Raw genomic sequence first — 15,233 nt, 5'->3', positions numbered from 1 at the left:
TGGAAGAGAATGTTATAGAAAAACCAGTAATCCCAACTGTATATGATCGATCTGTTTGGCTCTTTTGCCAAGCTCTTGGAATTAAAGCAAAACTAGCAAATTCTTTCGATAATGGAATTGGAAGTTTTATTCAAACACCAGCGCCTTTAGTACGCTCCACCAAAGTTTGGAGTTTATGCAAAAGTTTGGGCATAAAAGCTAAACTACAATTCCCTGCGAATTATGTAATGCCAAAAAAAAATGACATCCCAACCGTCTTCTCGAAAGACGTGTATTTGCTGTGTACCGCTTTGGAAATCACAGCTAAGTTACAAGATTAAATGTTGCATGAATGAAAAATTTCGGATTCCAGTCAACTATTTGTCAATTGGATGAGGATTGCAGATCTCAAGTCTCTGCGAAAGTCTCTTGATCAGTTCATTGATTGATGTGTAACTATAAATGCATTACCCTCTGACATATTACTTTACATTCATTTCTTTACGAACTCTGTCAAGAGATCATTCACCTTTCCTTTGGACTCCAGTAACTTCGGTATCATCGAACTTGTAAAGAACAATTCAATAAATGACGAGAGATTCCAAGTGTCTTTGTTCTGACACCTTCCTGTTAATTTGCATATTTTAAAGATTTTTCAGGCAGAAAAATATCAAGAATTTCTGCAATCCTCTTCATCAATTTTTGACTGAGAGCTGATGACATCGGAAATTACTGACACATTCCTTTATATTCTTTCCATTACGAAACTCTATTACTCAAGAGACCATTCACCTTTGCTTTGGACTCCAGTAACTTGGGTATCATCGAACCTGAAAAGAACACTTCAACAAATGACGAGCGATTCAAGAGTCTTTGTTCTGACACCTTCCTGCTAATTTGAACCTGAAAAGAGCAATTCAACGAATGACGAGCGATTCCAAGTGTCTTTGTTCTGACACCTTCCTGTTAATTTGCATATTTTAAAGATTTTTCAGGCAGAAAAATATCAAGAATTTCTGCAATCCTCTTCATCAATTTTTGACTGAGAGCTGATGACATCGGAAATTACCGACACATTCCTTTATATTCTTTCCATTACGAAACTCTATTACTCAAGAGACCATTCACCTTTGCTTTGGACTCCAGTAACTTGGGTATCATCGAACCTGAAAAGAACACTTCAACAAATGACGAGCGATTCAAGAGTCTTTGTTCTGACACCTTCCTGCTAATTTGAACCTGAAAAGAGCAATTCAACGAATGACGAGCGATTCCAAGTGTCTTTGTTCTGACACCTCCTTGCTAATTGGCATATTTTAAAGATTTTTTCAGGCCGAAAAATATCAAGAATTTCTGCAATCATCTTCATCCATTTTTGACTGAGAGCTGATGACGTCGGAAATTACCGACGCATTCCTTTATATTCTTTCCTTTACGAACTCTATTGCTCAAGAGACCTATCACCTTTGCTTTGGACTCCAGTAACTTGGGTATCATCGAACCTGAAAAGAAGAATTCACTGAATAACGTGCGACTCCAAGAGTCTTTGTTCTGACACCTTCTTGATAATTTGAACCTGAAAAGAACAATTCAATGAATGACGAGCGATTCCAAGTATATTTGTTTCGACACCTTCCTGCTAATTTGAACCTGAAAAGAACAATTCAAGGAATGACGAGCGATTCCAAGTGCCTTTGTTCTGACATCTTTCTGCTAATTTGCATATTTTAAAGATTTTTCAGACAGAAAAATATCAAAAATTTCTGCAAACATCTTCATCAATTTTTGACTGAGAGCTGATGACGTCGGAAATTACCGACACTCTCCTTTATATTCTTTCCTTTATGAACTCTATTACTCAAGAGACCATTCACCTTTGCTTTGGACTCCAGTAACTTGGGTATCATTGAACCTAAGAAGAACAATTCACAGAATGACGAGCGATTCCAAGAGTCTTTGTTCTGACACCTTCTTGATAATTTGAACCTGAAAAGAACAATTCAATGAATGACGAGAGATTCCAAGTATATTTGTTTCGACACCTTCCTGCTAATTTGAACCTGAAAAGAACAATTCAAGGAATGACGAGCGATTCCAAGTGCCTTTGTTCTGACATCTTTCTGCTAATTTGCATATTTTAAAGATTTTTCAGACAGAAAAATATCAAAAATTTCTGCAAACATCTTCATCAATTTTTGACTGAGAGCTGATGACGTCGGAAATTACCGACACTCTCCTTTATATTCTTTCCTTTATGAACTCTATTACTCAAGAGACCATTCACCTTTGCTTTGGACTCCAGTAACTTGGGTATCATTGAACCTGAAAAGAACAATTCACTAAATGACGAGCAATTCCAAGAGTCTTTGTTCTGACACCTTCCTGCTATTTTGCATATTTTAGATTAGATGCTTTCCTTCTTTACTTACCAGTTCTTATTTGGGAGCTCTGCCATACTAAAAACTACTAGTCTTGTTTCAACGTATGCCAGTTCCTCTGTTAATTTCGCTGAGACATCTTGAATTCAGAAATCATTGGCGATCAGGAAAAACTTAAAGATTGACGAGTGATTATAGATGCCTTCTTGTATTTTTGCTGCTTGAGAGTTGTGTCTCTGATGAAATATTTCCCAAAATGTCTTCGTTTTAAAAAAAATTCCTTTGGAAATTGCTTAAGAGCAGTTTTACTCGATACAATACAAATGAGAAACGACGAATTCATTGAAAGATCGACGAAATAGATAATTTTTGTTTAAATCTTTCTTAAATATTAACTTCCTTTGCTTCTCGAAGAGCAATTCGTCTTTGAAGAACAGTTTTATACGGCTTATCACTATATCAAGAATAATAAAGATCAATGGTACTGTACAAGCCTCATTGTTTGATATACAGCTAGCAAATTTGGTGAATATATAGCTTGTGGAAATAAAACCCTGACTTTCTTGAAATTTTAATTTATTAAATATTAAATAATGTTGACGTTTTTAATTGAAGAATTTAGAGTAATATATATTTAATAGTCGTTCAAGTTTTTTCTAAATTTTATCAATTATTTAAAAAATATTTTTGCTTAATATCTGACAATAAAATACATTATTTCTTTGAAATTTAGAGCGTTTTCATTATTTCATCAAATATTTAATAGCGTGATTTTTTCCATTGCTAAGAAATAAGAAAATTTAAAGAAAAAAGGATTTTGTTTGATATATAAACAGAATACATCTCTACCTGTTCTAATAATAAAGATGAATGTGCGTGTCTGTGTTGGTCCTTTTTATGCCACCTTTTAGATCTACAGCTTTCACAGTTAGCATATATCTACTTCGGAGAGTGAGAATATGGACTTCGGTATGGTATTTAAAAATTTTAATTAATTAAAAATTATGCTGAATTTTGATGTTTTTCCTATGTACCTTCAAAATATTATTGCGCTATAAAAAATTTTACACCATTTTAAAATTTAAAAAAAATGTCTTTTTAGCAATTTAGTGGTCTTGCAATTTTTACTTAATTTGGATCTTAATAAAATGATTTTCAGCTATTAGTTACATTGTTGTCCTCGATTTCAAATCGTTTTCATTATTTCATCAAATTTTTAATAGCGCGATTTTCAAAGCGCGAGGCTTATAAGGTAGATAAAACACGCATTTGCTTTTTTAATAGAGCCATGATTCACGGGATTAGGTTTCACTAGGAAAGTTGTACAACATTTTAGTGACACACTTTTAACACCTGGCAATTTCACAATATTTTGGATATGAAGTTATATCTGAATAAAATTAAATCTAGCCAATAATCGCGACCAATCAATTGGTTATTACTACTTTAAATCAACATATTGCTACAATAAAAATTTGCATAAAACATTTTGTAACTTTACAGTTTTTGGTGGAAAATTAATATTGATTTTTTTTTAGAATAATGATGTTTTGAATAAATATAATTTAATTATAATTTAATTTTTTTTAATTATAATAAATATAATTTAAATATAACATGATTTAATTTAATTTTAATTCTTTTTAAACAGATGAACTTTGATGTAGTGTTTTACAATATATGTGTGATATATTTGTTACAATATATTTATAATTTGTATTGTATCTATCAAATTTTGAACGGAATCCATTCAAAAAAAGTCTGTCTGAATGGCTGTTCGAATTTAATTTAAAATGCTATCTACAAAAGGAAGAAAGTTAGATGGATTAAATTCGGTGAATAAATTTAGTATCTAAAAAGTAGATATGTATCAAATTTGGCTCGGTATCGGCCAAAAGATTGACCGTCTGCCAGACTGTATTTCCACAAGCAGGAAACTAAAAAACGCAGTGACTCGAATATACGAAATTTAGTATGTGATTTTTGTGACAAGGATTGTAACATTGAGGCTAATGTTGGTTTCAATTTGTCGGAAAAAATTCTTTGTAAATACACATTCGATATATTGGTGATTGTATATTTATTACATCCCAACGATAAATCTCCAAACTAATTCGCCAAAGATTGCGCGCTAAGTGGATTTTTTGTAATTATTATTCAGCAATGACATGCGGTTAATAATACACAAGAACATTTATTAGAGAATATGCCAGAAAACTTCAGACAAACAACTCCCATTAGTTTTATAATAAATGACTTAGTAATTCTGCTAAAAATTATTTACGTCACAAAATTGAAGTTAATACATATGGACTGCTTCTTTTTTCTTAATTAAATCCCATTTACGGGCACTTTTCCGTTTCCGAGGACCATAAAAAAAAATCCCCAACCTGTTGGCGACTTTTTTTACGATTTTTTTTTGTTGGTGATTTAGCGAAAATAATTTAATTGTCGGCAACAGCCCTCGGAATATAATGGCACTTTTCCGTTTTCGAGGGCCGTAAAGAATCACCAAACTGTTGGCGATTTTTTTGTTGTTGGATATTTGGCGAAAATAATTTAACTGTCTCCAATGGCCCTCGGAAACGGAAAAGTACCCATTTATATTGCTTGTTTCCTTCCATGATAAATTTCTGTCCCTTTTTAATGGTACAGGGTAATTTCTGTTAATAAATTATGTAAATTAAAAAAATGTTATCCCATAGGAATATGAAATTTGAATCTCCATCCTGTTCACCAAATTTCCATAGCTGTAATAACATCTGATTTAAATTCAATGAGACTTAAGTGGATTCTTGATGGAATCGGTTTCTGAACTTATGAGTCTACAATTCTCCATAGATACCAAATAAAGTGAAGAAGTTTGTTCAAAGAAACGTTCAAGATATATTACGCTGCTTGTAACTGCTAAAGGAATGAGGAATTTCTTCGTTATATTTCTTCTTTCTTCATAGGCGACTTCAACGGAAATTTCAGTTGTCTTTTAGGACAAGAACAAATGTAAATTCACCATTTTTCCATCTTTTTTGATAAATATGAGAGCTTTTATTTTCAGTTTAAAAAGAATTAGAGCTTTTCAAGGAAAAGAACCTTGCATTTGTTATTGTATTGAATAATATAAAAATAATTTCTTGAATTCAGATATTTGATGCGAAAGCAAATGTAATAAAAATTGAAAGCAAAGAATAAATAATCTAAATAAACTGAAATTATAACGAATATCGTATTTTCGTATTTCGGAAACGCATCTTTTTAATACACGTATTCATTTAAAAAATTTTTTATAAATTAATTTTTAAGAAAAGACTTAAAAATTAATATTCCATCTCTCGCCAAACATGAGAAAAGTGTACCAAGCATAGCCAACACCTCAAAAGTTATCTATCTTGGATGGCTTCAGGAAATGGTAAAAGTTTGTCTTTACTTTCAATTAATTAAGTAATTAATTAGGATTAAATTAATAGGATAAATGTATTTGGCAAGAAAAAAATTCAACTTTATTTATAAGGAATTTTTCTTATATCCAACCCTTTTTTTTTATTCGAATCATCATGAAAAAGAGTAATTTAAAATGAGACCTTTTCATTTGTAGGCAAAATTAAATAAAATTAGATGATTAATTGATAATTAAGTTTTAAATTTTTTTTATTGTTTATGAGAATATATAACTATTCAAAATTTTAGAGCTCAAGCATGCCAGGAAATGAGTGAAAAATTTATCATAACATTTCAGGTTTACAGCCATTAAATCTTGAAATATGAGATATTATGTACTGAATAGTCTAGTAAAGTAAAGTAAAATATAAAACCGCACCAAATTACTTTTGAGTACGGATTTCCAATGCCCATAGAAATTCTAAACTGCAGTGTTTGCCCAAAACAATACACTTTATTTAAAATTCTACAACCTAAAATGTATTTTAACGTAAAAATTCACATTTTATATATACTGAAAACAATAAGTGTCAAACTCAAGAATTTTATTTCAGAAATATATTTTGATATCTTCGCATATCACTGCTTAAAAATATATATTTGTAAACGTATCTTCAAAATCCTCCAGTGGTAAAATTTGACACAGAACTGCAATTTTTTTTTCAAAAAATTCCATACAAATTTTGATATATCTAAGCCATTACATTTTTGAGTTATTCTATTTACATGTTTCTGTTAATATAAACCGACAGACGGTCAATCGCTTTTTGGATTTGGCTCAAAGTTTCAAACATGCCTAGATTATAGATATTGATTCTGGATGTTCAATTTTATATATCTAGTGCTCTTCGTTTTGTAGTTTTCGTGTTAAATCATATTCGAACATTTGGACGGACAGACTTTTTTTGAGAGAGGAGTTTACTCAAAATTTGGTAGAAATCTATAAATGTGGTTTGAAGACCGTATACCAAATTTCATCCCTTTAGATCAATTATGTTTTTGAGTTATCTTTTCAGAGACAGACAGATGGACATTTTCCAAAAGTGTGTTTTTCGAACTCAGGAGGTCTGAAACGTGGATATTCGTCCAAATTTCGAATTTTTTTGACAATTACTAGACTCTTTATTCTACATATATGAGAAATCTATAAAGAAAAGTGTACAATTTTGCATGATTAATCAGTGTGGAAATACCAGATCAATGTTTAATTTTCTAAAAATTATTAGACAAATATTTCATTTTTTAGCATCATAAAAAGTTAAATTTAGTGTTACGCAAACTTATTTCAAGGTAGATTGATTTTCATCAGTAGAGAATGTTGCCTCAAAGCTATTGACATTTTATTTAAAATTATTAAATCTGTGATTATAGGTTTCAATTTGACCTTTATAAAACGAAAGTTAAAAAAAGAGATTAAAATTAACTATTTCTAGCTTTATTCATTATTTGCAATAATAGATAGGTAGCAGTTTTCTTCAAAATTAAATTTCAATGAAAAATTTGGAGGAAAAGTTGGAATGAATCTGATGATCAACAACAACATCAAAAAAGAATTTATACTTCTATATCAAAATATCATAGCATGATAATACTTTAGGTTTGCTCTGTATGGCTTATATATATATATATATATATATATATATATATATATATATATATATATATACAAAAGTATAAAATACAAGTTAATAAGAAAATCAAATAAACCAAATAAAAAAGAATCCGGCCTGAAGACTTTTTCAAGGGTCACCCTCGGGCAGGGATTCAAAGAAAGGGATTTTTTTCTGTGAGGAAATCCAGACAAAGGCCTAATAATGATTCCTCGTGACCCGAAAATCCCCTGAAATTAGGCCCAAGAGATATACCATTTTTACAGAAAGGAAAATACAAAACAACAAATTAGAAGAAAATAAGCACTACAAAGTAAAAATATAATAACAAAAATAACAATATAAACAAAAATATCATAAAATAGCACTAACGGGAAAACGAAAAGGCCAGAACTTACCATCAGCAGTCAAGGAAATTGTGATTGCCGCTTTTTAAAAAACATTAACGGTAAATTAGGTAAGAAATTGTGGGCCCCCAGCGCCATCTATTGAGTGATCTAATATGCAAGGAAAGATCTATTTTTATTTAATCCAAAGGTTTAATCCCAAACCATACCTTGTTTAATTTAAAAATTGACATTACAGTAATTTCTAGGAAATTCATTTTTAATTAAATTTTTAATGAGGTTGTTTGATGCTTCAATTTAGGAATTTTTATTATTGCAAACCCTTTTGATCCTGTTAACTTGTGAGAAAATTATATATATATATATATATATATATATATATATATATATATATATATATATATATATATATATATATATTGTTATATTTTGTGCTGAAGGAATTTTACATCACGGGATTTGTAGTAGAAGGCCGGTTTAGAAATATTATCAAGTAAACAATATCTAAAATTTTTGAAATAAGTTCAAATTTTGAGAATGTTAGCGCAAATGTTTCTATAAAGGAAAAGCTTAAAGTATTTAATCAACTTTGGAAAATTTATTAAAGTCTAAAATTGGTATATCTGAGACAATAATTTTATTTTTTTTATTTCAGTGTTGCCTGAAAATGGATTTTACGTCATAATATCCTGTGAAAGATTTTATGAAAAATTAAATTATTCATTAGTATTTAATTTAATAAAAATTAACCAATGTTTTTGAAAGTGAACTGTCATTTCATAAGAAAAAATTCATTTCAGCCAGCTGGAAAGCAAAGATAGATTCTTTTTCGTTTAAGTTACTATTTTCATATTTCTTTTAATCCTTAGATAAAAACCAACATGAATGGACTTCTCTAAACATTCTCGCAAGCCTCCAATTAATTTCCCTTTCGCTCCCCCCCCCATAAAATTGTGGACCTTGGATAAAGACGTGAATACTATGGTGGTGTTAGTTACAAATTAAAAATCTGGCGATAATTAAAAATTTGCAAGTTTTTGCCATGATTTTATCAGTTTTATTAAATCTGTTTTGCGAATACTTGTTTTGGACACTTTACTGCACACAGATTCACATCAAAGTTTGACAAGGAGCTATAATTGTAGTCACAAGACAATATGAGGAATTTCATTGCTTTAATGCATTGCTTTTATGAATTATCGCATTTAGATGCCCGAGAAAGTACGGACCGGCAGATGAATAACCATTTGAACAGATTTGATTCAAAATTTGTTATAAATCTTTATTTGAGATACTTAACCTGTTTACCAAATTTTATTAAAATAACTTTAGCGTTTTGTAATTATTGATGCCATTTGTACTCAAACAGCCGGACTTCTTCTCAGCAAATTTTGCTTGACATTTGAAAGATATCTACAAGTTTGGTGAAAAGACCGTATATTAAATTTCATTTGTCTACTTTAAAGCGTTTTTGAGTACTTTGTAACAGTCAGACTAGTAGACTGACTGAAAGAAACCACAATACCAAAAATATGCTTTTTGGTCTCAGGGAGATTTGAAACGAAGACTTTCATTAAAATCTCGTTTGTCTTTTTTTTTTAATGATTACAATACCTTTTCTATATTTTGTTTACAATGAAGTAAAAATGACATATTACATATTGAAACAACCATAGGTAATGTTTATATTGCTATGGGATACTTTAGTATTTATTGAAAAATAGAAAAAAATGTCAAAATACAAAAATTATAAAAATAATATACAAATATAGACTTGTTTTAAAGTTTTTATTATTGAAAATCTTCGAAATATTTAGCAAGTGCCAAAAGTTTGTATTTGTCGTCAAGAACTGAAAATTTACTCTTCATTTTAAACATATTTGAAGAAATTAACTATCGTTTGCAAATGTTTTAAGGTATAAAATACGAATTTATCGTTTGAATTTTCATTTATATTGTAGGAAAAAAATCGTCTGCTATTCTTAATTAATATTGGAACCAGAGTCTTATTGTTGCACAATGAAATATTTCAATTGCAACTATTAGTTGAAGTAAAAGGAAATTTAACATGATTTTTTAAAGAATAGCACTATTGTATTTATTATTCCACTCCAGCACTATTGTATTTATTATTAACTGCTTGATATTGGAAAATTTTAGGCTTAACTTTATGTTATTGAAGATAGTTAATAGACTAATATGATATCTTTGCCGATAATTTTTCTCTATTAATTGCTGTTAATCGGTTAATAAAAGTACGTATGTTTGAGTTAAAGACATAATGATTATCTTTTATTATTACATTATTTTTTAATACAGTATACTTTTAATAATTATCGTATTCTTCTAAAAGACAGAATTGAACATCTAAACTATCTATAAACTTTTTAAATTTAATATTTTTGAGTGGCAACACTAATATTTTTATTGTAGACTTCTTTCGAACTATCAATTGCGGCAATGTATCAACTCTTAACTACATCTAAATACCTGCTAATAATATAATGCCATCAAAAACATAACGTATAAAAAAACCAAGTCTCGCAACTCAGTTCTTCTATCGTAAAAAGTTGTGAGATCCATGTAATACCAAGTCGGTCAATTTATTCAGTCTCTACTTAAGGGTCCTTCTATCTTAAGTTATTACGTAATTAGCTAACCTAACAACATCTTATAGTGACCATATCAATATTAAAAATCTTTTATGGTTTAAATAAATAGATTGACTTGGCAATCGCACTAAACAATCTAATTTTATATAATATGTTAATGTAAAGATGCATTGTGTTTTCATGCACTAAACAATCTAATTTTATATAATATGTTAATGTTATCTAATTTAATGTAAAGATGTATTGTGTTTTCATGCGATGGCCAAGTCAATCTATTTATTTAAACCATAAAAGATTTTTAATATTGATATGGTCACTATAAGATGTTGTTAGGTTAGCTAATTACGTAATAACTTAAGATAGAAGGACCCTTAAGTAGAGACTGAATAAATTGACCGACTTGGTATTACATGGATCTCACAACTTTTTACGATAGAAGAACTGAGTTGCGAGACTTGGTTTTTTTACACGTTATGTTTTTGATAGCATATGATTTTTCAGTAATCTCACATGAATAATGTAGGAAAAAATGCAAGAATATAAAATCACGTTATATTCTTAGTTAGGTAGATACTGGTAACTTAAACATGGAAAAAAAATATGTTCGACACATATATTGATTTACTAGACATTAGAGATCTTGTGCATTTTCCTTTTAGCCTTTCCTTTCGGAAAAAAAGGAGAAATTTTGACTGATTTTTTTAATTAATTGAATATTTAATTAATTTTTGAACTTTGAAAAGTTGACAGTATTCTTTTCTTTCCTTGTTTTAAATAATAAATGTGGAAAATTTGCTTGAATTCGATCCAGTTGTTTAGAAGGAGTTGTGGAACATACATACATACATAGCTCGAATGACTTTTTTATATTAAAATTTGGGGAAAAAAATCATGATATCTGATTAAAAACTGAAAAATGCATATCAACCAAAGTTTGAGACAATTTTTTTTTCAGTTTTTTAAAATCTTTTTTCTCTTTTGAAGTTTTTTGTTAATTATCAATATTTTTTTTCGTGTTATATCATTTCCATTGGCGGCAAACAGCCTGCCATTAAGAGGAAAATTAAGAAATTGGGCTATTGCATTGGTGTCACAAATTGAATTATAAGTTCATTAAAATTTAATCAGTGAAATTAAGATTAATAAACACATAAAGATTTGTTTTGTTTGGAAAATAGTTAAAAATCATATTTCATCAAAAGAATGCATAAAAATTCAAATATTTCAACATCAATTTTCAGGTTAACCAGCCAACACTAGGTTTCAGTGATAAGACGAATTACGTCCTTGACAAGCCTTTAAAGCGTTACAAAGAGCTTATTTATGAAATAGCATTGCATTTAAGCCCGGGCCTTGATAGAGCAACAGCCATGAAAGATATTACAAATGCTATGGAAATAGAAATAAAGTTGGCCAAAGTAAGTGCATCTAATAATTATTTTAAATATCAACTTATTCTTAACATAGTATATGTATTATTTAAAGGTATTGTGGCGGATTACGGTGAGCGGGGATAGAACTTGGGACCTTGTGGTTCGCAGCCCAGTAACATGACCACAATACAAAAGCAATTGCTCGTGGAGCGTAGCTGTTAACTGACTTATAAGCTTTTCACTACAGTATTTTAAAGTATCCTTTGGTCTTATTCCCTCAAGTATTTTTGTTTTACCGTCAAACTGAAAACATATCAGACACGAAAGATTATTTAAATCTTTATTTCTTACAAATATTATAAAGAAACTAATTCACAAGAGCTGAAGTTGGGCATCCAAGTACAGTTAAGACTTGCTTAACGAACACCTGCAGTAACTAGTGTTAAAAAGAAATCACTCCTTAATGAGCAACGTTCTGCAGAAAAGTAAGAAAGAAACATCGTTACATCATATGCTGGATCCTGGTTATATCTTGACTAACCTGTAAAGCTCTACACCAAAGGGTTGGCTTTTTAACATTATTTTGAAATAACTGAAGGAACCCTTTCTCGCTCTCAGAGAGCTTTGAAAAGAACAATTATACTTTGTTACTTTCCTCAAGATGATCGGCAAAGCATGGGAGAAGGACAGAAAGATAATCTATAATTTGCATGGAAAAAGTTTGGGCGATGCAAAAGCTTTGAAACTGCAAAAGTTTTTATAACATGCGATTGTAATCGACGAGTCAAGATTATGGGGCTAGATGTCGATGAACTGATGGAATAGCACAGCCAGGAGTTGACTACCGAAGAGCTTTTGGAACTGCATTCTGTGTCACGGCAAGAAATTGTTAAGAAATTTCGTTAGGAGAGGAAGGAACTTGTGTCTATGTCCAAGATTATAGGACTGGAAACGATGTCGAGGAACTGATGGATCTGTGTCACAACAAGAAGATGTTGAGGCGATTTCGTTTGGTGAAAAGGGACAGCAACTTCAGCAAACCAAAAACATTACAGGGTTATAATGAAGATGTTGAAAGCATAGACATGGCTGCATTGAATAGTGAGAAGCATTATTCTAAGAATTACATAATTATTTTCTGATAATGCTATCTCTCAGTTTTACTGAGAGATAGCATGTGTAGATAGCATTTAAGTGTAAGCTAAAACAAATTATCTTTAGATAACTTTCTTTTAAAAAACTAATCAGATATAAATTATAAATAGTAGTATTATATACTTGTTTGAGTATTTTTTACGGAACAGAAAGAATTATTTTATTTTACAGTGATTTCTTTGAAAAAAAAATATTCCACTTAACGAATGTTTCTCGTTTTTCGAGTAATATTGGAGAATACATTATGCCCGTCAAGCGAGGTTCCACTGTTTCTTCATTCTGTCCTCTATCTTAACCGATCTAATTCCACATTATTTCACAATATATTTACCGAAGGAAATGCCTTCCTCCACATCTGACTTCTTTTCAAAAGTGCAAGCCTTTCCTAAAGTTGCCCTTGGATAACTTCACATACATTAAATAAATTGATTGAACAATTTTTTTCTTTTAATTGATATTAGTTCTTTATTTATTATTTTTCTGATTAATTTTATTTTGTTAATTACCTGATACACTCATAATGGGAATATTTAACATGTAAATGTAATTTTATTGGCTGTCGTCAAGCTTATATTTTATGTAAAGAAATCTATTCTTCAGAAAACTCCTTACCAAAGATATGTTTTCTTGATATTCTGTAAATTGGATTCTCGATATGGCAACAGTAATAAAACTTGTCAACACTTGTTTGTCCACTACCATTCAGGTGAAACGATTCTTTAACTTAACCAAAAAGATAAAGGAACAACAGTACTTTCCTTCTTTCTAGAAAAACGCATCAGCCAAATCTGGTCCTTGCCCCGTTAAATCCTAATCAATCAATTAATTGATTGTAAAAGAAACTGGAAAGGTATTTCCTTCCTTCACATCAGTATCTTCTGGGTGATGGGAATTGATGGTTTCGAATTTTGAGGGATTCGATTATATATTTAGAAATATGATTTTAACTAGAGTAGAGAATTTACATGCTTAAAAAAATTGATAACGGTAGGGAGAACTTTTGAATAGTTTTAGAACACGATAACTTTCGGGATGCATTGAGCACTTAGCTCAGAATAAGTTTTACAAAACTCTTTTACTTTCATTAGAAATAATATAAGATCTTTTATACAAATTAGTATCAGTTAAAATACGATCTTTTCAAACAGATACTAAGGTTCTATCCTTTCAAAAATAACTCGTACATGTAAATGGTAACATTTTCAAGTCAATCAGGATAAATCTTAGTTGGAGATTATGCTGAATATCTTATTGTCATTATCTATACTTGCAATCTGCTGAGGGCAGGATATGATGTTGTAAATGTATGTAAAGGAGCTCAATGCACATGTGAAGCATGATGTGAAGCAATTATGTGAAGAAGACTATGGTGATAATGCAGTTCATTTCTGTTCGAAAATTAATTACACCGAGTTTAATAAAATAAAAATGTTTTTAAAACCTATGTTTGATTCAGTTTATTTTTTTCAGGCGGCTATTGCAAGGATACATAGTAAGAAACCCGAAGTGTACTATAATATAATGACGCTGAAGGAGCTTGAAGAATTTGCTCCAAAGGTAAAGTGTAATGTTATAAAATCTGGATGATTTGGGGATTCAATTTTATTATTAGAATTTCCTTTATTAAAATGTTCACTATCATTACTAAAAGTTCTAAAATATTTAACTTTGTTTATGGACTTAATTTTAACCAGACTATTGTTTTCAAAAGGAGATAAATTTCTAAAAACTACCTGAACATTCTATTGATCACACATATATAGTTTTCAAGTTTGTTTATTTCAGTGATATCTATAAAACTGATCAGTCATAAATAATTTCAATCATAGAAAAAGAAAGTATAGAAAAAAATCCACCATCGTTGGGTATTTGCTAAGTTTTGGCTTGCTGGAAGATTCTAACATCCATATCGATACACTCATTGAAAGATAACTAGGCCAGAACTTCCCACTTCTGAAGAGTGTCGAGATACCCTACTCCCTTGGAGTTTAATTTATTCAAATTTTATATAGAAATACAATTACATCATAAACACCATTTGAAAATATGGAAAATAACTTACTTGGCTAATATTTCTGCCAGCTAAAAGCAAATTAAACAGAAGAAAAAGTGAACTTTACTGAACATGGTTGGCAGGTACAAAGTGATCTCCAAACAACATGCACAAGAATATATTTGAATTAGAATTGAAGAGTAACTCTATTAACTATCAGATTAACAAATTTCAAAAAATATGTTTCAAAAGTATCTGACAGGAATTTTAAAACATCTTAACGAGATTTTTTTGGGATGTTCTTTAATTTCAGTTTCTCTGAACCAAGAAATATAATTTCCTCATTTTACC

At 29.9% G+C, this 15,233-nt stretch overlaps 1 protein-coding gene across 2 annotated transcripts in view; it reads left to right on the top strand.

The window, feature by feature from the left end:
* Positions 1-15,233, top strand: part of LOC129989034 (endothelin-converting enzyme homolog) — a 77,739-nt gene that overhangs the window by 32,657 nt on the left and 29,849 nt on the right. For both annotated transcript variants that reach the window (XM_056097344.1, XM_056097345.1), the window contains 2 exons: positions 11,603-11,779; positions 14,360-14,446. In XM_056097344.1, the coding sequence (XP_055953319.1) occupies positions 11,603-11,779; positions 14,360-14,446 (264 nt within the window). The remainder of the gene's footprint in view (positions 1-11,602; positions 11,780-14,359; positions 14,447-15,233) is intronic.

The sequence above is a fragment of the Argiope bruennichi genome, chromosome 10, assembly GCF_947563725.1.
Source record: "Argiope bruennichi chromosome 10, qqArgBrue1.1, whole genome shotgun sequence".
Taxonomy (NCBI): Eukaryota; Metazoa; Arthropoda; class Arachnida; order Araneae; family Araneidae; genus Argiope; species Argiope bruennichi.
The sequence above is the reverse complement of the archived record's forward strand: the minus strand, read 5'-3'. Positions and strand labels throughout refer to the sequence as shown.